This window comes from Leptosomus discolor, chromosome 5 (genome assembly GCF_034619465.1).
Source record: "Leptosomus discolor isolate bLepDis1 chromosome 5, bLepDis1.hap2, whole genome shotgun sequence".
Classification (NCBI taxonomy): Eukaryota; Metazoa; Chordata; class Aves; order Leptosomiformes; family Leptosomidae; genus Leptosomus; species Leptosomus discolor.
The window spans coordinates 8,554,035-8,577,933 of NC_141395.1; the positions used below are offsets into that span (position 1 = coordinate 8,554,035).

At 38.4% G+C, this 23,899-nt stretch overlaps 1 protein-coding gene across 1 annotated transcript in view; it reads left to right on the forward strand.

The window, feature by feature from the left end:
- NCKAP5 (NCK associated protein 5) overlaps positions 1 to 23,899 on the forward strand; it is a 272,102-nt gene that overhangs the window by 110,039 nt on the left and 138,164 nt on the right. The window contains exon 5 of the mRNA XM_086465475.1: positions 20,668 to 20,758. Within this exon, the coding sequence (XP_086321601.1) occupies positions 20,668 to 20,758 (91 nt within the window). The remainder of the gene's footprint in view (positions 1 to 20,667; positions 20,759 to 23,899) is intronic.

Genomic DNA, 23,899 nt, shown 5'->3' on the forward strand with positions numbered 1-23,899 from the left:
ATGTGCTATCCTAAATGAAAAGTAGGAGGCAGTAAGGGAAACAAAAATTTCCAGCAGTGCCACCAGATCAGATCTTCCTTATGCAACTGGAGAACAATTTTATTCATTATTACCTACTGATTTGAATTGACTGTAATAACTGATTAATCTGAACCATTACAGTGAATGGATGGCTGTTGTGATGGTTAATTGTAAATGGTGACTTACTGGTCCTGTTTGAAAACAAACTGGCTGAGCCATCTTAATGAGGTTTTCCTGGAGTGTGTACACATTTCAAATAATTAAAATTAAATTGAATCTGAGTCCCATGTAATTACAACTGAATTTATTTTATTATATTCCCCACAAGGAGGGTAGATACAAAAGGTTTCAGTAGTTTTAAAGCTTCTTGCAGTTTTTACGTGCTATGTCTCTGTGAATTGTCAGTTTTGAAGAGTTAATGACATTAGAAGTATTTCTGGAATGCTTATGTCATGTTTCATCATAGTTTTCAGGAATATCCACTGAATTCCAGCTCTCATTTGTCCTTTTCTAAGGATGGTTGTGTGCAGTGGTTTGAGGATAGGTTGAATAACACCCTGTGACCACAAACTGGGGGTGGACCAACAGTGAGGCAGTTTTTTCCTCTTGCATTCAAGCTCTTAAAACATTTTTAGTAAATTTTTTTCTTAACATTCAATAAATCAGTGTTTGCTTATGAAAGTAAACGCTGAACATAGAAGAAAAGGTAGCAGCCTCCTAGAGCATTTATGTATTGGTGATCACTTCTGCAATGCTCTCTATGGGTAATAGCTGAGTGTTTCTGTTCATAATGGAATGTATAGAACCAAACAACACAGCAATAAAAGAAGGTTGTCTGTTTAAAAAGAGAAAGTTGTAAATTGCTGTTAAACTGGTGTGAATTGTTGGTTAAATTGGTGTGAATGTGTAAACTTTGAAAATCTGTAGTCCACTGTTTGTTGGACTGGACCCATAATAATACATTGCTCAACAAAGTGATAATCAAAGTAAATCTTTAGGATAATGCAGACCAGGCTGTCAGAGCATCTCCCAGAGAATGTGTTATTGAAGTTTATGCACAAGTATTTGTTATGTATTCCTAAGTAAAGTATGCATGTGTTACCTAGTTCAGAAGTTAGAAAAATATTGCACGAAGATCCCCAAGCTTGCTTTTCATAGTGATGGATATACTCAGTCAGTAACTCTTAGATAAAAAGAAAGCACAATGATACGTTCTTGTAAAATTAACGCTAATTCTCTGAGATAACATTTTCTTAACTGTAGAAATAAAAGCAGTCAAAATATTTAAGGAAAACTGTCCTTACTCAAGCAGAATTTTAAAAATTATATTAGTGGGAATTCTTTCTTCTTTGCCATTTTTCCTTTAATTAAACATTGTTCATCTGAAAATTCAGGTTAGATCAGGATTTGAGTAAATTAAATCTGCCTCTCGTGTCTGTAGCAGTATCAGCACTAGACATAGTAATCTACACAGGCACTGAGCTTCTATAGAGATTTAACATTCCAGATGCTGTATATTGGTGATGGTTTTTTTCCAGTAGTCGCTGTGTGAATCTAGCTATTCAGTTGTCCATCTCTAGCTTTGAACATTTTATCACTGAAGAAAGTCGAGGACCTGTTTTGAACTTTACTAAGATTTGCGTTCTAGGAGATGGCCTGAATTAGGCAATAATTTTAAAAATATACATGAGTAGTTTGTTTGCCATTCCTGTTGCATCATGAAATACAAAGACCTAAATGGAGGGACACTCACCAAAAAAACTCCAACAAAAAATTAAATATATTAAATATATTTAGTGTAATTAAATCCACTTTGAATGTGCATGTCTTTTTATCATGTCTTTTTATTTAAAGTACAGCAATTTTTCTGACCGTATTTTCCTGCTAATATTTATACATAAAATGTATGGCAGAATTGTTATATACTGCCAAAGGCAGGAATGCCTTCTCATGATGTTGAGCACAGATACCTCCTAAAAAAAGAAAAACGACAAAAATGGGCACCGCTAGGTTAAAGTGAAGTCTTGTTTGTTTGTATTACTAGATCATATAAAAAGTCTGTATACAAGTGGTATAGAAAACCGTATTAAAAGACCTTTGGAGGATGGTACAGTTTCAGCAGTAGCTAAAAGAAGTGTTAGCTTTTGGTGGTACGTTTTGAGAAGTCCATGTGACAGTGATTTGCTGTGGTTTTTGTTTATTTTTTAATAGGCAGCTTATATTCCCTGGTCATTGCATTTCTGGTTGTGATTCACAATGCTGTCCAAATGTCAAATTTATCTTGCAGAAGTGAAGCGCTACTGACCTTGTGTTTATAGTTCATAAAACTTTAGCTGTCATCCGTTTATATATGTGGCATTTTATCTTAATTTTATGCAATGTGTGGGCAGAAATTGATAAATTTCATATGAGGTGACCATTCATGAGTATATATACTTGTGAGTTTTAATAAAGCATGAATGTTGTAATTCAGAATAATGTGTCCAGTCTGCATGGCTTGAAAACCTAAAGCAAAATTTTACATCCCAAAGTAAACATAAGTGTAAAAATAGATATTGATAAAATTTTTCCCATGCTATTTTAAAAATAGTTAATGGTTGCTTTGCTTTTCTTTAGCAAGGTTTAAGTTCAACTTCCGTAACTTGAGTAGACTGTAATTTTTTAAATAGTTTTCTTCAAAATCAGCCTTTCACATTTACAGTACTCTCACATTTATATATTACTACACAGCATGGATAATAATATTTTTTAAAAAACAGGTTTTATGTATGGATGCCCAATGTTTATGTATGTTTAGACTCTGAAGTAACCTGTTCATTTCTACTGGCAAATGAAATATCTTTTTAATTGTTAAAAAATGAAACATTTTTTCCATATATTTAAAAAGTTAGTGGCTTTAACGCAGCACAATATTATGTCATAAAATATTCATTATTCTGGATCTATACTGAATATAAATTTTCAAGGCCCAGTTCAAAAGGAGATGATACTTTTTTTTTTTTCCAAACTGATTATAGTTGGTGTTTCTTCAATAACTTATATGGATGCTGTAGATGATACGTTCCTCTTGAACATTACTAGAAGAGGAACTGGCACACACCGGTATATGTTAGGTGAGGTGTTTCAGTTTCCCTTCCACTTCTGAAGTTTCCACAAAATCCTGTTTAAGCGTGATTAATCTAAGTAAGCTTGCATCACTTCTCTAAACTGTCTGTTTCTGCTAAGGAATGAAGTACCTGAAATTCTGCTATAATTTATATGAAAATCCTATCTGAGCAGGCTGCTAGTATCAAAGCAAATTTCAAGTCAGTATTGCTCCTTGTTCTTCCTGCAGTACCTGTTGGAGAGGGATGTGTGAGCTCTGGTTCTGACTGTTTGAACAGAAGAGCATTTCAGATTGCCTGCTTGTATGTGGTAATCCTGTAAAATTTTAACTGAATTCAAACTTTTTTTTCCTACCAGGTGCCATCCACACCATCTGTCACCTTATATCCTCTTGAGCTTGAGTGTTTGATTTTTTTTCCAAAGCTCTAAAACAAGCTTTTTCGTACCTTGCTGGGTAGAGTGGGGCATCTTATTCTCCACTGACTGTAATCCATGAGCCTGCCTTATGGTTTTCAGCTTCAGTAAATAACACTGCCTTTGAAAAACCTCTGTTTGCTGAGGAGCCGGAACTCATGATGCCAGCTGCTGTCTTAATCCAGTTGCGTGTTCTAGGGATGGCACCAGGTTTATCTAAAGCACCAGCGACGACTGTATCTGGCAATGGTGGTGTGTGGAGGGGGAAGGTGCTCACACCACTGACGTTACACATCCAGTGCTGATGCGTGGGCTGTGTTGGCTGAAATCTTGCAGCAATGTAGAGACATGCACAAGTTTTAAGTGCTCTGAATTTGTATCTTCAGTTAGACATCATGAGTAGCTCAATGTGAGGAATGACACTATCAGTCTGACTTAGTGCTAGAGACCAGGCACCCTTACAGGGCATTTTGGTAGATATTACCTGCCTGTCCTGGTTTTATATTGCTGTCCTTCATTGAATCTGAGTGGTTTCTCAGCTGAAAACAAACTCGCAGGAGTAATATTCAGGCATACTGAATGTGTGACTATAACATGATCACACTAAATGGTGACTATGAAATATAATAGGTCTTTGAATATTCAAGCAGTTAAATCTTTCAGTGCAGCTTGTATCCATCCATAGCTTTTCCTTCCTCTGGGTAATGACTGACTGGTTGCTCTGACAGAGGTGAATCTTAGTCGACTTGGTAAATAGCCAGTCATGCACACATCTGACTTTATTATGATTGTCATACGTACTTGCAAATGTATTTGGTAAAAAAAAAGTTCACCAAACTTTAGAAGAACTTTGCTTTTTTTTAATCAACTTCCCTGTAATTCTTAATGCCCATTACTCTCATACTGTGATTGTGTCTGTAGTCATACTATGACAGTACAAGTAATTAACTCTTATTTGTATATTATTTCTGCTTCTGTTCTGCATGTGCTGTTCGTATGCTAGGGAAAGTCACAGGAAAAAATTAATGCTTAGACAAAAATACCTTATAATTCACCTTTGCTTTACTCTTTAAATATTGGGATTGCAGAGCAAAGATTAAACCAAACCATAGATTCATATTGTGTCTACATAAAGGACATAGATGTAAAAGAATGCCTTTAAATTATTAAAGAAAATAGGAGACAAATTATAGTTGCTGTGGTTTGGTATAAAGGACTAAGCTGGACTGCTGGGCTTTGTTCTTGACTAGATTATTGACACAGCCAGATATTGCTGTCACTGAAATCTGAAGCCTTCTGACTGACTGATTCTAGGCAAGTTACCTAACTTTTCCTGTGTCTTTTATTCTTACCAAATAGCTTTTAGGACAAAACACAGAGTATACGAAGTGCTGCATGACTTTGGATGTCTTGTTTCTTGGTTGCCAAACATAAGGCTTGCTAAAACGTCCTTGGTTTCCACAGGTGGAAATTTATTGCTGTGAAGCCTATGCCTGTTTAAAGTAAACTCAGAAATCACAGCATGTACAGTCCACTTGCTAGTTTTGAAAAACTTCTGTAACGGGAAGATGTTCCTATAATGTAAGCTACTGTTCAAGTGCAGATTCCCATCGTTAGCTCTTGGAACCTAGAACAACTCAAAATTATATTTGACTTTTTTGCTGTGTGATTATAAGAGTGAATTAAGTTATAAAGGTAAAGGAATATCGGATATCTTTATATTATCAGGTATTCTACAGAATATAGGAATATGTGATTTTTATATTCACAATTGAAAACTGTTGTTTATTACAAAGCATGTTTGTATTAGAGGTGCACTCTTCTGTATTTACTGGTAATGTACAATCTTTTAGGTGTATTAACATTTTTCATCCCTTAAAGCTTACTAACACTTGGCTTCCTCCAGTTTATATTTGTCTTTATATTGTTTGTAAGCAGGTCCGCAAAACAACTCTCTTAACAACAGCAGCCTCAGATAAATAATAACTAATCATAATAAAATTAGTAGATGTTTGTTTATGTTTTAAGTTAACAGTAGCTTTTTCCTCTTTGCAATTTTTTATCAGTGGTAGACTGAAAGATTTGCTCCCAAATGGGTTCAAAATCCAGAACTTTTCCACTTGCTCAAAGAGGTGTGGACATAATCTATAAAATCAAGATGTATTTGTCTTTAGCAAACAGTGTTAAGAATCAACTGCTGGAAGTGATCACCCCACCAGATACAGATATGTTTCTTCTCCTCCCACTAGACTATTTTCCATTTGGAGATGTCTCAGTGTAAATATCAAAACAAAAAAGCCTGTGTTTTACAGAAGAATGTGGCCTTTATTGTGTTACCATATTCCTTCAATAATTCCAAATATTGTTGGATTTAGAATTTTTACATTTCCAAACAATAAGTTTATTTTTTTAGCAGGTTTAGTTTATGCCATTTGCAGGCCAAGCGATTTCTCAAAACACAATGTGCTTAGTGGCATGAACAGTGAATGAGGGTTTAAGATGATGTAGATTAAGGAAATCTATTACACTTCCTTTTAGTAATCTGAAATTACTTTGAAATGAATCATTAGCAATGAGCTTAAGAAAGGTGTAAAAATACTGTGCTAGCACTGTGCTAATAAAAAGACTGTCAGCATCTTTATTTTATAATAATCTTGAAATAAGACACTAGAAGACACTAATAAAACAGGCCAGTATGGATAATTTACAAATCACTATTATAGCAGTTATTTTAAAAATAAAGTGAACATGGATGATCTAAAATAATTCAGTTTTATTTTAGTTTCATTTTACAGTCAATGCCAGTATTAGATTTTCTGGAAGATGACATTGCTTGCATTTGTGCCAAGTAGGATTGTCTTTGCTGTGAAGATAACCAGCAGATAGATCTACGCCAGAAGCACTGCTTATAGTCTGGTCCGGGTGCAATTTTTTAGCAGGCATATGACTTACCCTCCTGCTTTATTCTTCCTTCTGCCTCCTATTGCCCATGGTCTGTCTAAAGCTAACCAGGCTGGCAAGGACTAGGTTTTCCAAAGGACTTGCAGCCCCGTGGGTGGGAGGTTTGGCCCATGCTGGTTTCTGTTAGTCAAAGCGCTCCCCACATGCCTCTGCCCAGCTTGTCTCTGGCAGCAGGAGGGCACAATGCTGACTTGGCCTTTCTGGGTCACATCTGTAATAAACATGATTTTTCTTCTTATAAGACAGAGCATTAAAACCTGAGTGAGTTATTATAACTGTGTCATAAAACATAGCTTAACTTTGTAACCGAGCAAGCAGGAGTCTTAGATGCCTCCTATACCCACAGGTTATGTTGCCTTTGTGTACCTGGCTGAGAGTCCTGCCTTTCCGCCTGCCCAGCTATGGGTGTAACAGGACCTGACACAGCTTCTTCTCACATTAATAGAATCCCCTGTCGTGCACAAGATTTCCTGCTCTATGTAGCATTTTTGCTCTTGATGAAGGTAAACTGTCCTTCCTTTCTGAATAACAAATGCAATTTTTAAAGCTTTGGTACTGTGAGATGCTGCTGTTCAGCACTTACCCTGCATTCCTTGCATGTCCAACCCAGCCTCTCTTTCATGTATCGTTCCAGGGTTTTTTTGTTGTTATTGCCCTTTTCCCCTCCTGGACATGGATATCTAAATTGGTTTTTCAGAAATCCGTCTCCTGCATTGTAATGGTGTGTTATAAGATAATGATTGTTTTCCTTCAACTTTTTATAATATTTAATTAAGGATTCAAAAGGATCTTTTTCTTTGTGTTGATTCTTGCTTAGAGGGGAAAAAAAGTCCCTCAGGAGAACTACTAAATTATTTCTTAGTAAGGCAGGCTTGCGAGGCTTTGTTTCCACCAGATTAGCTAAAATACATGCTGTCTGTTCACTTAAGTCACAAAGGCCCTGATTCTATGAAATGAACTGTTAAGTTCAATGGAATTACTTCTGCCCAAAGTTATTCTATTTTGCAATAATTCATGCCGGTACAGTTTGAAGCTGGTAGACATAGTAGTTTCTAGAGTCATCTAATTTTTCTACATTCCACTGGCATAAACTCAGAATCTTGCAAAATGATGAACTTTCTTGTGTTACGGGTATTTCTTGAGGTTTTCATGAGTAGATCTTTATGTCCAATATCTGTAAGTCCAGGAAAAAAGTGCTTAACTAGTTCACAACTGGAGAATTTTATATGCCAAGCCAAATTTTCAGGTCTCTTAAATGTATGTATTCCTAAGGTGATCTTCCACTTTCATGGTTGCACACATGCATGTGTAAAGTAATAGCTTATAGTAAACTGGTGATACTAATACTACCTCCAGTGTTCATTTCTGAAGCTAGAAATGTAGGCTCTGTATGTTATGTTTGCCGTTCCTTGGCCTAGTGAATGTAACCAGCTGCCTTTTCTCTGCAGTAAAGCTGTTCTGCTTTGCACGGGTTGAAAAGGTTGAGGATCTGTCCCCTGAAATGGAAACCCCTGAAATTTTTTATGAAGTCAAGCCTATTTGGTTTGTATTCCAAAGTGTGATGGAATATGATCTACTCTTTGGGTGCAGTAAAGCTGATTAAAATTGCTTCTCCATGGATTTATTCCACGGTGAAAACACAGAAATGAAGGTCTCTTCTTTATAAAGCATGGGTGGCCAGGATTTATGTTTCTCAAAACTTTCGTGTTATCTCAGATCTGATCACAGAAACAGCCCTCCTATTGAAGCGAGAGAGGGAGTTAATAGTTGAGCGTTTTTTCTGTATTTGATGAATCTTTGATTAATGCTTCACTGGTATTTATTATCATCATAAAGCTGTTATGAAATAGAAACTGTTAAATCAATTTTCAGAGGAAAATCTGAAACAAAGCCACAAGGTATCTTGAGACAGTGCAAGGTCTTGAGAGGGGCTTTTGAATCTTAGGCTGATGGTGTTAACTGCTGGATCTTCCTTTCTGAAGCAAATGTGGTTTGAGTTGATTTTGTTCTCTGTTTTAGGTATTATGGAAAAAATAAATCCTAAATAGTCATGTTAAATATTTTTACAGAGGAAAAATATCCCTACAGGAAACACTGATGAGCTTCCCAATGAATGCTACTTTTATAAATGACCTAACCTTTGTTTCATTTTAGTCATGTCCTATGAGAAGCAAACAGGGTAATGTTCAACTAGTGCATTATTTAGAGATTTTTGGAGTACATTTTGAAAGCCTCATACAGAGCTCTGTCCACAGGATTCCCATTAAACACAAGGGGAGCCATGTGGCTAAAATCCTGCAGCACAGTTTGAAAATGTATCCCGTGCTGTGCTGAAGATAGATGATTTAAGAATGAGTGCTTGACCAGGGAGGAGGGAGTGATGCGATTCTCCATTTAGGGCTGTAGTTAGACTAAAAATCCTTCTCTAAACGATCTTCTGTTGGAAGTGCTAGCTAATAGCTCTCCTTTTTCTGCAAAAGAAATACCAAATGTTACAAATAATTGAAATAAACATTTGTACCATAAAGATGTCTAGATGTTTTTTCACTTCTCTTTAAGTTTACCTTTTTTATTACCTTTTTCTGTTTTCTTACATCTTGCTTACATTTTCATGTCCTTTTTTCTTCTTCTCAAAGTTCTCTTACATCTTTTATGCTGCTGTTGCCTTTACTTCTGATCCTTATGTCTTACGCTGTTCTCTTCCTTTCCATTCTCTCCTTAAGAAGCTTGCCTCTACTTACCTTCTCTGTTTATAAGTAAAGTATTTCCTTCTACTCTCTTCCTCTAATCCAACTCTTAGTTTGTCCAGTCACTCTACTTTGTGGGCCAAATTAACAAGATGTGCCTTTCCAGACCCCTTTACTCTCCCCCCAGTTCCTTTTGTTTTCCATGTTGATAGCTAGCCATCCCTCCAGTGTCCTTTCCTATTCTCACCAGATTTTTGGCATCATACAACTTACCTCCTGAACATAGGAGGTGAAAGAGAGATTTCAGACACTGTGTCTGATAGAGGGGCAACATTCTGCTTGTCTTCAGCAAGGGGAAAATGGGAGCAGGCAGTAGTGGAAGCACATACCTACAGCAAAGAGCCAGTGCTCTTTCTGTATACTTCAGTGCAAATCCTACATACAGAAAACTGCTTTTAATCAGTTCATCTCCAGGATAAAGGGATGGGCTTCAATAATGACAAATTTGGCATTATGAGCCGGTGTGTTCTGGTGTGGTTTTGTCCAGTTGTTAGCTCATATAGTGGATGATGGCTGTGACAGAGTAATGTGTTTGGAAAGGTATGGGGAGTGCTTTATGGCACTTAACATAGAGGCATGAGTGTCCCTGCCTTTGTCTTTTTTTTTTTTTTTTTTAATGCAGCTGATATTTCTTTATTCTTGCATCTCATTTGCACCTTGACGTTCTTCTTCATCCCTTCTTTTTCTGATCTTCTTTTGCTTTTTATAGGCTTGCACACATACAGAAAGGGAGAACATTAAAACTTACTAATGACAAAATATATCTAGGTCTTTCTTGATTTTTTTCTGACCAGTTCACAAATAATTTAATTCAGCCCTTCTTGTTCATTGGCATTGATGCTGCTGATGCTGTATAAGACTCTACTCCAGCACTCTTCTGTGTACATTGTCATGTATTTTTATTGCCTCATTATCAACTGCTTGGTTGTATAAGAGCTGTCAATATAATTTCAGAGAGACTACCACTACCTAATGATACAGGTAATTAAGCCCTTGGAGACTGTTATTCTAACCATATATTACTTGTTTAGGCTATTTTGCTGTGCTGCTAGGGTTTGGAAACCTACAACCAGTAAGCTTCCATTCTGTCTCTGACATGATTTGGTTTTGTGGTTGTTTTCTAACCGCCTGAAATTTAAGACTGGAGGAGTAATTACTTCTACATCTTAGGTTTCTTTGGTAGTAGGTATGTATTGCTGTTTACTGAATCTGTCCTCCAGAAGGATAAACTCCTTTTGAGCTGGGCACCATTAGAATTGGAAACTGTTGTTCCAGGGCAGTGCTGCAGGAAACCTGCATGGAAGGAGGCATTCATCAGACTCGGGAAGAAGATACTTGGTATTCACTATCCTGGCAGTCATTCACGATCTACTTTGGGGAAAAACACATGGAGGCATTTTATTTATATATTTTTCATCCCATAAGTTGGTAATTTGATGGCTAATGTGGAGAGTTTGTCACGTGAGAAGGTCCTAGTCACACAGAGAGGGCCTCACCTGTTTGTGAAGGGTACAGAGAAAATGCTTGATCATAGCTGACCAGCCAAGAACTGTCTCATACCTTCTGTTTGAACGTCCAGAGCAAGCTCTCTCCTGAGGAGAAAAAAGGAAAGGCAAATTTTAGATACACCTGCAGCAGCACATTATCGCCCTTAGGAGTGAAAATAGTATCATATCATTATTTGTAGCACAGACATCACTTGGAATATTCCTACACGTTCATCCATCTTTGCTGATCTTACATGTAGAGGCTTTCACGAAGTCACAGCTGAATTGAAAATCTCCATTTTTTTTCTTTTCTTGTTGTAGTCTTTATGAGCTGAAATTTGGAAAGGCTGAAGTCCAGAAAGTCAAAAAAAATTACATTTATTAAGACTCCATGTTATCTTTAAAAGTGCTTTTAAGCGAATCTCATGATTGGGAACCAGAGTTGTTGATTTTTGCTGTTCTTTGTATTTCTGAACATTTGAGGTGACCCATTTTGATGGGATCCAAGTTCAAACTGTCAGACTTGAGTCCTGTGTAGTTCCATTTGCAGAAGTTTGGCTTTTGGGCCTTTGCAGTTGGCTGTACAGTGTCAGGAAAGCTGGTGCTGTCTTCTGAATTTGATTTTTGATGTAAGATTTAGGTTATTGAACCAAATCAGGAGTGGTGTCTTGAATGTTTATTTATTTAGAGTCCCATTAGCTCCTTTAGCAGTTAGTTTTTTAAAGGCATTAAATTCACAAAGAACATTTTAAGGAAAAAAGAATACAAGAATTTAATAAACTTTATAGTCTTTGCCTTTGAAGGCATCAGGACATGTTGCGTGGTGTTCAATATAATGAAACTTTCTGAACAACCTTAATGATATGCATACTTAGTATTCACTTAATCAAAAGAATTATATATCTTTCTGTACAGCGATAATATGCATGCTCACTAGCCACTTAATCAGAAGAATTATATATTTTAAGTGTTTTGCCTATGAGTGTTTGACTGGGGAGTCAGGGAGGCTGAAAACAAATCATGATAATTTGTGCAGAAATAAAAAAAACCCTCCCACTTCTTTTTAGCTTTCTTCCAGCTGCTGTCTGTACTCTGGACAGCACAGGTGGGTGTCTGCCACAGCACTTTGCAGTCTGAGCCTGAAAGCTTCACGATGGGCTGTGTAGCATGAAAATGTGTAAGAACAGCTTGTTTGGATTGTGGAGTATTCTGCAAATGCTCCTTGATGACAGTCCTCATTTTCATCTTGCATTTATCTTGTACCTACTTCAACCCACAAAAGCTGCCGCCCTCCGCACAGCATCTTTGCTATTCATGCAAAACACATAGAAAGTTATGTAGCTATGTCACGGTGGTCTTGATGCCACCTTGAAGCTGTGACTTGGAATTGAACAAGAGCTTTTTAGTTTTGAGTGGCTTTACATTCCTGTGAGTAACTTAAAGCAATAGTGATTTGCCTGTATCAGGGTGTTTATATGCCACATTAAATGTGTATATTTGGAGTTGCTGGTAGATATATCTATCCATCTATCTATGTATTTGCAAACATGGAAAAACAAATATTTGTCTAAAATGCAGAAAACAAGAAAAAAGGGAAAAAAACTCATTATTTGAAATTGGAAATATTTGCAGACTGATTGTATAGTTGTAATTTTTCTGATGCTTTTAGTTATGCTGAAGCACTGTGACTATTTCTGGTGCCTCCAGCATGAATAGAGTTTGAATTTACGAGCATATGTTTAAGCTGACATGAGACTTAGCTTCCGTATGTGTCTGGTTCTATCCACTTATAGTTAATGAAAATGTCTCCTGTCCTAAGGTCCCAAATACGTTACTGGGGAATTGTAGGAGGGCCAGTCCTTCCATGTGAAAAATCCTTTCAATTGCTTGTGAGAAGCTTTTCTGTAAGGCTTAGTCTTGGACTCATTTTGTTTAATCCTCCATGCCTGTAACTTACAAAATTGTATGTGGGGCTGGTGATGGAAAGCACCCATACAGTCCATATGGCATTTGTCTGTCTGTCAACACAGAAGTAAACATTACCACTGGTTTCTATTGCAGTTCAAAAACTTTTTCCTGTAGATATAAGTTTGATGAGTGAAATCAGTATGGCTGAAAGAAACAATGGAAACATTTCCAACATTTCCTGGCTCAGATGGTAGTTAGAGCAGTTTCAGAGAAATGTCAGGTCTGCCATTGCATGATAACAGAATTCAGACTTGTGTGGGAGGAGTGATATGCCAACGATGAGGTCTTTCAAAATCATACCCTACTCATCTGAAGCTTAAGGCACATACACACGTTATTTTAAGGATACCTTGAAAATTTCCAGTGGGTCAATAGTCAGTGATTCAACGAAGTAAATGTTGTGCTCAGTCTTGCAATTCTGTGTAATTTTCAAGTGGTGGTATGGTCTAGCAGACAGCACCTGATTAGGCCCTCTGCTCAGGAGAAGGATCCTTCTCCCCTCGTGTTGATAGAGCTTGAGACCTGTTACCTGTTTCATTCCAGCAAGGCCTTGCGATAGTTGCCCTCATCGTGCACAAGATACTTTATTTTATGTGCTGTTCTACTTTAGATAGCTTGCACTTCAGGCAATTGTTTGAGTATGCTTTGAGTATGCTTTTAGAAGGAGGGTTTAGCATGAGTATATGAAAGGAGCATGGCTTATGCAGTTTGGATTTGCCACTAGCGAATGCCCCAGGGCTGAACAGGCCACTCGGAGCCCGTGGTGGGGAAAGGGCCGTGATGGTGCTGCAAGAGGAGAATTTGCCTTGGTATTTCTGGACTGATAAGCACCTGTACTGATGAACAGAAAGAATAAACATAAATTATACATTATATGTGTGTCTTTCTGTTGCTATTATAAAGGATATTATTATTTTATTTTCCAACTGAAATATTAAGGATGGATATTGTGCATTCTGTAGGCTTTGCCCAGCACACTGCTATAAGGCATGTACCAATGTCGTATCCTAAGCAGAACTGAAAATGCAGAGAAAACCCCTTGGGGTTTAAAGGCCCAGCATTTCCCATCTGTCAGTTCTCTTTTAAGTTTATCACATATCTGTTTTCACTTCTCTCTTTGCTTTTTTTAATCCATTTTCAATATCTGAATTCTTTGGAGAAGCTTGTGTCTGTCTCTTTGCTGCCTGCCCACTCAAAGCAATGGCCTAACAGCGTGCTGCAGGGTCTCTGCAGGAGGTGTGCTGAGAACAGCAGGCTTGGACACAGCCCGGGGAAGGAGGGGCCACTTCGTCCTGGGGATCACCATGGCTCGCGGAGGAGAGCAGAGGGTCTGGAGGCTGTCGGTGTGGCTGGCAGGTCACTACACAGTCTGGAGACAAGCCTGCAGATCAGGGGGAGAACTGAGGAGAGCAGGCAGCCATGTCTAGAGCTAATGGGAAACCAGAGGGGAGTAAGCAGAGTCTGCAGTTCAGAAAGCCTCTAATTTAATTGAAACCAGGTAGAAGGAAAGACACACCTGCAAGGATGCAGTGAACAGGAGCTGCTGTTTGATGAGGTTTTTTTGTTTCTGTTATGCCTTGTAAAGCCACTTTGGTATTTTCTCTGGTACTTAATCTGATATCTGGATTTTTTTAATTTGTTCGGGAGGGGTTGTTGTGTGTGTTTGTTTACTCTGAAGCCTTTTGGTAGTTTGAGGAACTCACCGTAAAGAGAAAGTCTAACCTGATCCATTGCAGAGCTTTGAATGGAGTGGTGAGGCAGGTGAGATGCAGGTAACCCCAAACCTGAAGTTTGAAACTGTGTATGAGTAAGCAAAGTTATCTGGGAGCTGCCTCAGAGAGTAGCTTTTTCTTTGGTTGGATTGTGGGCTTGGAGGGAAAGCTGGAAGGCTTGGACAGAGGCACAGAAGTCTGCCACCAAAACCGGATGGATTGCAGTCTCCAAAGAGACAACTGAAGTCCATCTGGTAAAAGTATCGGCTGATTCGCAGGTGAACCAAGAACTGAAAGAACTGAGAAACCACATGGGAACCTGTTCCTTCGTGTGTGATCAGGCGGTAGGGAGGGGTCAGACAGCTCAAGGAGCTGAAACCCAAGCCACATCTCCAGTGAAGTTATAAATAAAGAGAAGTCAAGAGGCTTAGGCCAGAGACTGCCCCGGAGAGAGGCAGGAAGCTTCACTGTCTCACAGACAGGAGCTGGAAGAAAATACCCACCTGAGAATTTTGATTACATGGAAGTGAGTTAAGCTAAAGATGAAGAAAGGACTGTTACTGGTATTTTTCTCTAAGACTTTAAAAAGGGTCTTGCACCTGCTGCATGGTATGAGGAGAAGGAAAAACCTGAAATACAAACCTTAACTGCTGCAGTAAGATTCTATAGAAACCTTTGGCCATGTCTCTGTAAGCCTGTAAGTCAGTATCAAGTTGAAGGAATTCTTGTGACATGCATTTGAAATAACCACCGAGTACTGTCACCTCAGCTTGAGGGTGATGAAAAGGGAGGGTGATAGCACCTAGCAAAAGGTAGCTGCCAGCCTGTGGAAATCTTGAAGGAAGTAGGTCAAGGGAGAAGGGGTTGAAACTGTCATGCACCTTCTAGAGCTGGAGCAATTACGTGCTACCTGTGCCTTGGAGGGAGAATCGTAAAAAGGGCTGTGTGGGACATGGCTGAACAGAGCATGGGCTATAGAGAGTATTTATTCCCTGTGCTAGAAGGAGAATCAAAGATCAGGATATATGGGAAGGATTTTTTTTCAAGGAAAACTTGCTATATCAAGGAAAGATTTTGGGTCTGGGGAGATCAAACCCCTCTAAGGGATATGCTGCAAAGAACCGGAGAAGAGAATGAGTTTCCCTTGCAGTGAGACAAGGCATTAAAGCTTGTCCTACACAGCAGAGATGTTGGTCAGGGAAAATCCTCTTCACATGTGAAATTACTGTGGAAAAAGGTTAGAGACACCTCTCCAAAGGAGGGAAATCAATAAACCTAGCTGAAAGGGGTCTGAGAGACCTTTTTGGGAACTGGGAAATATATGGGGAAGGTTCTGCAGAGTTAGGGGCTGAGAGAACTCTCGTGCCTCCTTGAGTTAGTGTGTTTGAGGGAAGATTAAGGTCTTAAAATCCGTTCTTGGGGAGAACAACAGCATAGTAGCCTATGGCTTTGGTCCACTTCAAATGACAGAATTGGGAGAGGCACAAAGCAGGCAGGCTTTCTGACCGTGTCCCAGCATTGCTTGTTTTGCCTGTTTGTGAAGGTGATGCTCCTGCGAAAATTGAGAGGAAAGTCAGTAACTTAACTGCCTAGCAGCGATGCACCACCCCGAGCAGGGACTGTCTCTCCTGGCCTGGTTGAAACTGTGCTTTGGCACGTGCCGTGAGTTGCAGCGGCGGGGCCAGGCAGGAGATGGAGGCAGCAGAGCTGTCAGAAACATAACATCAAGAAGCTTTAAAAGCAAGTCTTCTACAGCTCAGTGGGTCCTTGCAGGCAGGTCCTGGCTTCCAGGCAAGATTTGTGTTGCAGGAAGAATACAGAGGGAGCTTCTTTCTGCCATCTTGGATGCCCGAGCATCTGCGCCTTATGTGCTACTCCCTGGGCAGGGAACCATGTTTCCTCCTTTCCAGAGACTCCTCTGGCCCCCTTGCCCAGAAACACACACAGAAACAAAGACCGCATGAGTAACTGTATGTTGCAGTTGGATTGATTTCCTGGTATTCTCTCAACAGCACAGGACAAATTACATTTTTTAAATGTAGGAATGACTGGTTTTATTTCAGGAGGAATAGCAGCAAGGACCTGTGGATCATAAATTCAAGTCCTCAGCTCTTGCCCCTGCTGTGTAATTAATTTCATAAATTGCCCAGTTCTGGCTTAAAACTGTTTAGGCTTCTCATTCTGTTACCCTACCTGGCAGATTGATTCAGTCTCACTTTTTCAATTATTAAAAACATCCTAATTCCAGCCTAAATGTATTTGTAACCACTATATTCCCATCTTGTTTTTTCAATCATTGGCCTTAGGTTGATGTGGTTTTCTTTCCCATTTTACTTTTTCTCACATCTCATGACAGTGACTCTCAATTCCTCTAAACAACCTCAGAGCTGTCTCTTCAACGAATCCTCTCTGAACGAGCTGCTCCTGAGCGCTGGTGATTGTAATTGCAGATCATATTCCAGATGAAATCTTGACAGTGCTTTCCACAGTAGCATTAAAATTTTATGTTCCCAAAACTCTTGTATTCCATGAACAGGTTCTGGTTCCAGAGTGCCTCATTTCTTCTTCTGTTTCATGCTTTGAGAAATTTTATCCTAAGGTTAGGACTGGTGGAGGACTGTTTCCCTACTCTGAACTGACATTTTGTCAAGAAGCTTAAGAAGCTTCTATCAAACATGAATTTAATTTATTTTTTCCCTGAAATAAAATAGCTTTTTGAAAAAAAGAAAAGTTGAAAAGAACACTTCAATTTTAAGAAAACTTCAATTTTCTATTCAAATAATAGAGGTAATCAAAATTTAATGGTACTAAGTGAGATGCTTCAGATGAATAGACAGTAAATAGAACACTAAAGAAAGGGGAAAATAGGTGTTCTTAAATAGTGGTTGAAGAATGTAGACTCGGGAGTGGTGAGCTTTAGAGACTGTTTTGGCAGATTGTAACAGCTTGATAGTTACATAAGATGCATTGAATCCTTGGCAAAACAGGGTTTTTAGCATAGTCCAGCAAGCAGGCAAAATACACGCGTGGGGGGTAGCTATTCTAGATGTAATCGGCAAGTGCTTGATGTTGGATTGGGTCCATCTAGGACGTTAGAATCATGACCAAGAGAAGGTAACATTTCATGGTTACCAGAAGGGGGGAAAATACAGGTTGATGTGTAGAAATAGTCTTTCATAAAGCTCCTAAATTTTCTCCTTCACTTCCAAAATTTATATGTCCTTTGGAAGCCTTTTCAGGGAGCAAAACATGGGATTTCAAGTCAAATTTATAAAGGCTCAACTGTTCTTGCATTCTTTAAAAGAATTTATATTAAATCCTTTTGTCATGTACTGTCACTGTGGGGAGTAGTATAGATCATAGTATAACAATCGCTTTTCAATTAAGGTGCCATTAATCCATGCTTTAGAGATTCTAATTTACAAGAAACAAGTCTTGATTATTATCCTATGCCGTGTTTGGTTAAGCAGTCCTTCCTGAAAATGGACAACTGGGGTGCTAGTGAAGAAGCAGCAGCTTATGAACTACACGAGCACTGGCCGTCAGAGCTTTACAGTAAATTTGACTGTAAGCATATTTCACCTCCTTGTTTGACAGAAACTAGTTTTCTCTTTCCTTTTTCAGGTATTCCATGGGTACCTAAAGCTTGTATGATCCTCTCAGTGCTGGTTTTATAGTGACATGACCACACAGATAGTGTCTCTGTTACGCCTGTGGTTCGGCTTTATGGCTGTCAACTCTTACAAACTTTTATAATAGCTGCAAACAAAACAACAGAAGTCTCAACTGTGTTTAACTGAACTGTTTATCACGTTGCAAAGATTATTCTGTTGCATAGAAATCTCAGTGCTGATGTGAGATGTTTCTAATTGCCACATGAAAGTGTGTGCTTGCCAGTCCCTATAAAGCTGATCGACAAGATGAGCTTGTTGTCCAGAATAGACCGTCTGAATTTGAGTGGAGATGAAATGACCTATTGAATTTAAGAATTCTTCATAATTTTTCTGAGCTGGTTTGACTGGTGATGCTAATACACCACTGGACTATATTTTCATTAATACTGTTAGGGTTAAATTGAAAAACTCTGGGTTTAGTGATAGTTGAATCTGTTCTTTCTCCCGTTTTTGCTCGTTTATTAATTTGTAAGAACTTTATGGAGGACTGGAGTTGGAACTGTGTATCCATATACAAACACAATAATTAAGAATCCTATTACATTGTTAATTTAAAAATTAAGTTATGAGCATGTTAAGAAATGAAATCTTTCAGTGAGGACTGCACAGGAATTTATGTTATGAACCAAAATGATTTGTTCTTTTGTGTAAAAGGCATCTGATTAAGGTCAACCTATGAGCAGAAATGGTTCCAATCTGCAGCTGAAAAACTGCACCACTGTCTGCACTAGAGATTAGAGCTGGCTTGTTTTTATTCACATTTGGTCAACAGATGGTCCAACTATTCTGCGGGCATTCTGGCAATGTAGAAGTCTGCACATCAATGACAAAAAAACATCATACAAATAAGTAAAATGTCAGTGTTCATCTGAGTAGAATGAATAGCCAGTGTCAGCTTCTTGAAAAGTAGTGTAGCTGGCTGACTCGAGAGGAGAAAACCTGGCAAAACATCGTATTATTGCTAAATTAGCCAGTACCATTCATTCTGATAAGACTGCAAGAACAGAAAGACTACGAGGCTTATATAAAAGATAATGTTATTGGCCTTTGGCCAGAGCAGTTAGCTAATATTTGCTGTCTTGCTGGATTGTTACCTTAGAAATAATAAAAAAAAATTATATGCTGTGAATAATTCTTCTGCTCAATTGCATTTGCAAAGAACGGTGCACAGAAGTCATGTTTCCCTAAACAGAGTAGAAATAAACAACAGCAGGCAATTTCTGGTCTGATATGCCTAGGAACACTGGCTCTTTTTTCAAGGTCACAGTTTTAATATACAGCGTATCAGGCAATATGGCTTAAGGTGTTCCCCTCTCTCTCTCCTACCTTTGCGTCGCCCACACACCTGTGCCACAGCAGTTTTCCCTTCTCAAGCCCCTGTTCCAGCTGGGCCGTTTTTCTGACTGTGTCAAGGGATTGAGACAGCTTAAAAGAACAGAAAACATGAAAGGGAGGGTGAGAAAAGCTGTTGCATCCGCACAGCTGAAGAAGCTGTACAAGGGTGAGAATTTAGGTGAGGAGGTGGGGAGTGGGGAGAAGCGTGAGGACCTTGGCTGGAATTGGCACTCATAATTTTTTTGTTGTGAAACCCGGTGTCTTTGTTGTTGTGTCCATCACGGCTTCTCTGGCTTTTGATCCCTTTCCTCCTCTTACTCATACTCACAGGGCTGAAACTAGCTATAGTCCAAGACCCTTTATTTGTGGTCAGCCTCGGTGACATCTCCTAAGCCCATGGGATTTGTTTTCTGATCCACCTTGAATGGGACCAGTGTTTCGTAGGTGGCTTCCATTATGCCCAGCAGTCCTATTGTGCAAAGGAGCAGAACTCTTTATTCCGTTCAGCCTCCATTCAGGAGGGTTAGTGTTATTATCAGTTTTAATATGGTTGATGAATGCATGTAGATCAAAGACAACTTTTGATAGTGTCTATTAACACCTTCTAAAATGGAAGTGCAAGCCTTCCTTCTTTCATTGATGGAACTGAAGTTGATTACGTTTTCCTGAGATGGTAGTACCAGGTTGTAGCCTACGCTGGCTTTTTACATCCCTTTGAAAGGGCAGAAAAGGGTGAATGTGTTCAGCAGCTGTGCCTCTATAAACAAGTGTACGGGCACACACTGCTGCACCTATAACATAGGGAGTAAATACTAGTTGTGTCTGTTTGACAGTCCGTCTAAATTGCGCAAACCTGACAATTGGCTAGAAATACAGCAGGTTGGGGTTTTAAAATCTGGCTCATTTTGTTCCTAAATGACAGTAATTTTATCATGGTGTTCGGTTACACTGTTGACAAGGTGATGTTTTCTGCCCACATTTGTTTTTAATTTTTGTAACTGAGCTCTGGTAGGATTTTAACAATACAACTAATTACTGTGCATATTCAAAAGATAAAAGAGTGCCCTTAATGTGTTATTCATAACATGGAGTATGAGAACATTATAAGGCCAGGATTGTCTTTAAATATTAATTTCATGGTAGCCATGGATGCATTAGGCTTTTGTAAAGAACAAAAACACTGAATGCAACTCTTGAATTTTTTTCTATACAGCTGACTTTTGTAAATATTTTCATTCTCTAGAATGGAGGAGACAGTGAGAAATCTGCTACAGAGCCAAGGATCCCCAGGCCAGCATGGAGAAGCGACTGTCAGTATCATGAAGGTATATCAGGTATTAGTGACTTATTACCTGTTTTCTTGTGATGGAAAAGTTCTTTAAAAGAAAAATCACACTACTGAGATAAAACTGTCTGGCATTGTTTCGTCTATTTGTTTATTAGTTATGAATACTTGTAAGTATATACTTGGTACCACCTACATTTTCCCAGGTGTTCTCTCACCAGAGTTTAAGGTTTTTGATTTTTATTGTCATTGTGTTACCTGCAGCTGCTGCTTCTCAGAGGTAACAGGGAACAGAGAAACTATTTTTGAAGACTTTATTACTTAAAGTAATATATTCCAGCATCTCTAGAAAACATAGATACTTTTGACAACTTGGTGTTCAGATTGTGATGGATAATTGTATTCACTGATATTATTACTGGTGTAGTCTTCTGTATCAAGCTCCATAGTTTCTTATTGCTGCTTGTGGCAGGTGCATTTTATCAGCCTCACTTGGGGTAGAGAGAGAGTGTCTCAGGACAGAATTTAGGAGAGCAAAGATTGTAGAAGTTTTTAAAAGGGAACCAGGTCTGTTTATGCTGTTTGTAAGAACAGAGAGTTTTACATTTTCCTAATCTCCTGCTGTATTCTGGAAGCAGTGAACCTGAGGTGGTGGAAAGTGTCAGGAATCAGGAAAGAGATCCGAGTTAATCAGATATTCTGCACATTAATTCTTAAAAGAAACCTCTTAATGAAGTCAGTCCTATCCTGTATCTTTTTTAAACAGAATAAGCATTCCTTATAAAGAGATAAAATACTGAAATAATATATTAAAGTCTATACTAGGTAGCGATCCTTCAGATAAAACACTTTTCAAAAATTCTGGTTATTAGTCCGTTCTTACAACTGATGGATCAAAAATACAGCAATATAGCTAAACAAAAATGTATATTAAAGAGTATTTATCACTGTAATTAAAGTTTCATTTTAAGCTTGGATTGAAGGGAAAAGAATCTTTTAGATTAACCTTCCAAAATAATCAGTTTTTCCTGTTAAAATGATAGCCTGTAAAATTTAATTTCAGGACAAATTAAACTTTTTGTTGAAGTTATAATAGAACATTGTGCTTTTAGAAACTGGTGATAAAATCGTCTGTATTTTACTCACAACCCTTTTGGGATGCGAAAATGAAACTCAGTTCCCTCCTCTCAGTGCAGAGTTTAAATCCATATTTTCTGCTCAACTCCTGCCACCATACAGTGGGTGTTCTGAGGTGGGCTTGGTGTCAGTCTCTCCTTCGGGTGGATTACATCTCTGTCTGATTATAGCAGACAGCTGGAATGATTTTAATACCTGCTTTTCTGGATGCTGTCTTACCATAGGAACCACAGGAAGGTGGTACCACAATTAGGTTTTAGCTTCTTTGGGTTTTGTTTTTGCGCTCTCAACAAGAAAAGCAGAAAAGTATTTCAGTTTATTTACATCAAACTGAGGGTTTGGGTGTTCTTTATTTTTCTTTTGGGCACTAAACTGGAAAAAAAATAGCTATGTGGTCTTTTGAAACACGACATTTTGTGTACTGCTTTCCTAGAGGGGACATAAACTAGTCACTCCAATACCAGTGCTTGTATATTTCTGTGTAGTTCTTTCTCCCATCTTTTATTTGTTTCTTAATTTTTGAAAAAAGTGAGAATTTGGTTATGGTTTTGGTTTTTTCTCATTTGAGGCCATACTGACATAGGGAGGAGATTTGGTACCATGTTGTGTTTTGCATAAAATCTCTTGGGTCTATTTTCTGACCAACAAGAGAACAAGGCAATTCTGCCCAGTTAATGATAACAAGAACATTTCTTTGTTTTCCTTCAGCTCTACCAACAGCCACCTCCACCTAGCAAACTGCAGTCTAAGCCCTTTTTTTCCCTTCTTTCTGGCCATGGGGTTTTGCTTGAATCTGCTAGGTGGTAGTCAGGGCGAATTCCCCAAGCCTGAGCCTAACTCTCTTACAGAGTGAAGCTGTCTTGTACTCCACACTGCATAGCAGTTTCCTTCTCTTCCTGTTCTCAGGAATGTTTTCACTCATGATATCAAAGTCAGCTTGTTTTTTAGCAATTTTAATTTCTTCCATATTGCCAGTATGCAATTTTCTTTGCTTATGAATTTCTTTTCCTAATTCATGACTCAGAAGCAATGTTTTTTCCTTTCCTGGAGGAATAGCTAGGCTACTGCATCATATACCGGTCTATGATTGGTAAAACACGTAAAAAATACAGAACATTTGCATGAACGCTGTGTTTTTTCTGAATGTCTCTTTACTCATTCATCCTCACATCCCTTTTGTTCACTTTTATGAAAAACTTCTGAACAAATACTTCTTTTCTGGAATTTCAAGGAATAGCTCTATTCACATGCAAAACAGCTCATTCCTGCCCTCATATGGCTACCTGCTACGTAGGTCAGAGATGGGTTCACTTGATGCGTGTTTGTTATTCAGTAACATGGTCAATACTGTGCAGTGTGATTTAGGCAACAACCGCATGTAATAATAAAAGCTAATACCTGAAAGGCTCTTCAGAACAAACAGTTGGCAAAGAATCTGTGATCTGAAATATTTACGAAGTATTTTAACATTAAAAAACATATTCATAGAGCATTAGATGAATTGTAGACTCATAGAATGGGTTGGGTTGGACAGGACCTTTAAGTTCATCTAATTCCAACCCCCCCCCTTCTCTGGGCAACCTGTTCCAGTGCCTCACCACCCTCACAGTAAAGAATTTCTTCCTACTATCTAATCTAAGTCTACTCTCTTTCAGTCTGAAACTGTTACCCCTCATCCTATCACTACATTTCCTGGTTAAAAGCCCCTTTGTCTTTCCTGTAGGCCCCCTAACATTTCAATTTGTTGTTGAGACCAACTGTGTGGAAATCATGGACAAACATATCGTGTAAATATATATGAGTCTTATTGCAAATACTGTGTCCAGGTTTGGCAAGAGGCGTCAACATTGCAATATAAGCGTTTCATTCGTATCTTTCCAAATGCATTCAGACACTTTTTGGGTCTATTTATAAGGGTAATTCACAAATGGGAATAGAACTTGAATGTACAACCTAGGTAATGTTTCTTAAAAACACTGATGAATTCAGGTATTTGGGAACAAAAAAGTTTTTTATGCTCTGAATTCCAAGTGAGAGATATATATATATGTCT